Genomic DNA, 2,577 nt, shown 5'->3' on the forward strand with positions numbered 1-2,577 from the left:
ATTACAACAGGTGTTCTCTCACTAATACGATTTATGGTTTCCCGCTGGTCGTCACCTCAAATGGGTCATGATATCAACAGAATGGGAATAACCATTTTTGTTGATAAAGTTTAATTGGTTGTTAATCACTCTCCCTAGACCGATGGGTTGAATACCCGTTCAAATCTTTCACGACACTGATCAACCGATCAACCTGTTTGCCTTTGAGGAATGTCCAATTTGGATCGAAACAGAGCTCGGAAGTTAGCCCGGTAAAAGCCATAACCCATATATTTAAATCTTTCACTGCTGCAAAACTAAGTTACAGTTAGATCGAGTAAGAAAACCTGCGTTTGTTTTACCATGATAAATTTGTGACTGCCTCATGTAGTGGAATTTATTTATTTTTTTGCAGACCACACTCCACAATCAGCCGTTTTCTTATCCTAGAAATGCAGTTCCTGTCTATTCTGCCAATGGACTTCAAAGATGTGCTGCAATGTTTCTCGGTTAGATCCTTAGCGTCAATTTTAAATCTACCAACCAGATCAGTCAGGCGGATTCATTATCAAGACTTTTAGAAAATGGACCAGCGGGCTCAGATGATTCAGCCATAGCTCACATCTCAGCCGAACGGGAAATAAAACGTTCGCTAATGGAAGCCATCAAAGGTACTCCAATCTCATCCGCAGCGAGATCTTTTACAGCTGCAAAACCAAGTTACATTAAGATCGCGTAGAAAGCCCTGGTGTTTGTTTCACCGTGAAATATTATGGCACTGAATGCCATACGCTCATTTGCGCGTGCCTCTGCGAATGTCACGTGTTGTTTGCCAATGTTCGGTTTGTGTTTATGAATAGGTCGTCAATTCACGATGTGGTTGCATTCGGTGACCGCGACCCACGTGAACTGACTTTGCCGGTCCCATACCCTCTACCGATTGTGTTTGCACATTTTGTGAGTTGTCTATATCCCCCGGCAACGAAATCTAGCAGGACTGGCCGCGCTTTAGAGTGTTGCAACCCGTGTTTTCTCAAAATCCAGATCAACCTCGTTATATTTCCCGCATTTCTGAAGTGTATTAAAGAGAAATATTTTAGTTGTTCATGCAGGCCCTAACCGAGCCGTCCCAAAAATCAGGCAGAAACTGGACGTGTCATCCGATTCTTCCTCTGAGAGGCTCATCCGTTAGCGGTGCATCAAAAGGAGGATGGTTTCATCATAGCGCTGAATTAACCGCATAGTTGATTGAGATAACGAAAGTGTGAATTTAAAAAGGCCTGAGAGCTTCATTGTGATACCGACGAACTGGACGCCGTAAAATCTCAGGGTATTTCTGACGCTCGAACGGACCAATGCATTACACCTACCTTAACATTCAACGCAATGGAAGGAATCGAACAAATTTTCTGAGGGTGGGGGTGACAAGCAGGGATTGTACACGTTATTCGTTCCTGACAGCAGATGTTAAGAAGAAAAGAGAACACCTCTCACTTTAGTACTCTGTCGAGGCAACCTAATTCTGTTAATCCAAGGTCGCTAAACAATCTGTTGCCTACACTCATCCGCTTCTGTAGATGAGATCACTATTCACCTCAGTGCGGCTTCTGAGAACTGGAAGCCAGTGTCGAGCTTCTTCGATCACAATTTCTGACACAATTTCTCGCGTTCCGGTTCTCTAGGCAACTCTGACTTATTTTTCACTGCTCTGGCTAAACGCCTCCCGACTGAACGCTATTCTATCAATCTAGTTCCGAAATCTGCTCCCGAATTTGCTCTAACCACGTCTCACCTCTCCGCTTTTCGACTTGATCTCAATCACCAGAATACATGGCATATTTGAGGTTATCCGCCTTGGGCCGAAGTTGATTCTCTTGAAGCACAGAGGAAATTTCATGGCAAGATACTCTGACTGCCAAGCTAAAAATGTACATCAATCATGGCTTGGTTGACTATGAAAAGCTCTACAAGCCGTCTGATAACCGGCTCCACAAAGTCATTACCGTTGTTCCCGAGAGTTTTTCCTGCCTCACCACGACGAATTTCTGTTTCCGGTCAAAAGCGACAACCCTCTGCTATTTGCAGTCAATGATGGTAATTTTTTTCAATCATTAGATTCACGATTAAATGGCCAAAATGTTAGGAGCATCGGTAGAGATTCAGCACGACTTTTGAAAATGGCTCTGACCAGTATACCTGATTTGTCCACGTGAATTGAAAATGGCTCTGACCAGTATACCTGATTTGTCCACGTGAAAACACCATCTAATTTATCTTCCCACAATACGGTAGTTCGTATAATAAAAATAAGAAATAAGAAATAATCAATCAGGCGTAGTACCGTGGCACCCGAAGGAATCAAGGTGGGTCAGGTACTTCAGATTTCCAGACAGGGGGAGTCGAAATTTCGGGGTTGGGCTCGAACCGCGGACCCCCAGTCAGTAAGTTCGTGCAATTACTGAGGTATCTCGAGCTCTATAGTGACAAGGCCTTGGGCAAAATATGAGATTTCAAGTTCCTCGCGTCGTGTTTAGCCCTACGTGTCCTCTTTTTAAATACTGAATGGGGTAATTCACAGTGTTTAATCCCAGCTTAAAG

At 43.6% G+C, this 2,577-nt stretch overlaps 1 protein-coding gene across 1 annotated transcript in view; it reads right to left on the minus strand.

The window, feature by feature from the left end:
- Positions 1-2,577, minus strand: part of T265_09857 (hypothetical protein) — a gene marked incomplete at both ends in the record, with an annotated part of 33,565 nt that overhangs the window by 26,445 nt on the left and 4,543 nt on the right. Inside the window, one exon of the mRNA XM_009176055.1 lies at positions 1,350-1,433. Within this exon, the coding sequence (XP_009174319.1) occupies positions 1,350-1,433 (84 nt within the window). The remainder of the gene's footprint in view (positions 1-1,349; positions 1,434-2,577) is intronic.

The sequence above is a fragment of the Opisthorchis viverrini genome (assembly GCF_000715545.1).
Source record: "Opisthorchis viverrini unplaced genomic scaffold opera_v5_311, whole genome shotgun sequence".
NCBI lineage: Eukaryota > Metazoa > Platyhelminthes > Trematoda > Opisthorchiida > Opisthorchiidae > Opisthorchis > Opisthorchis viverrini.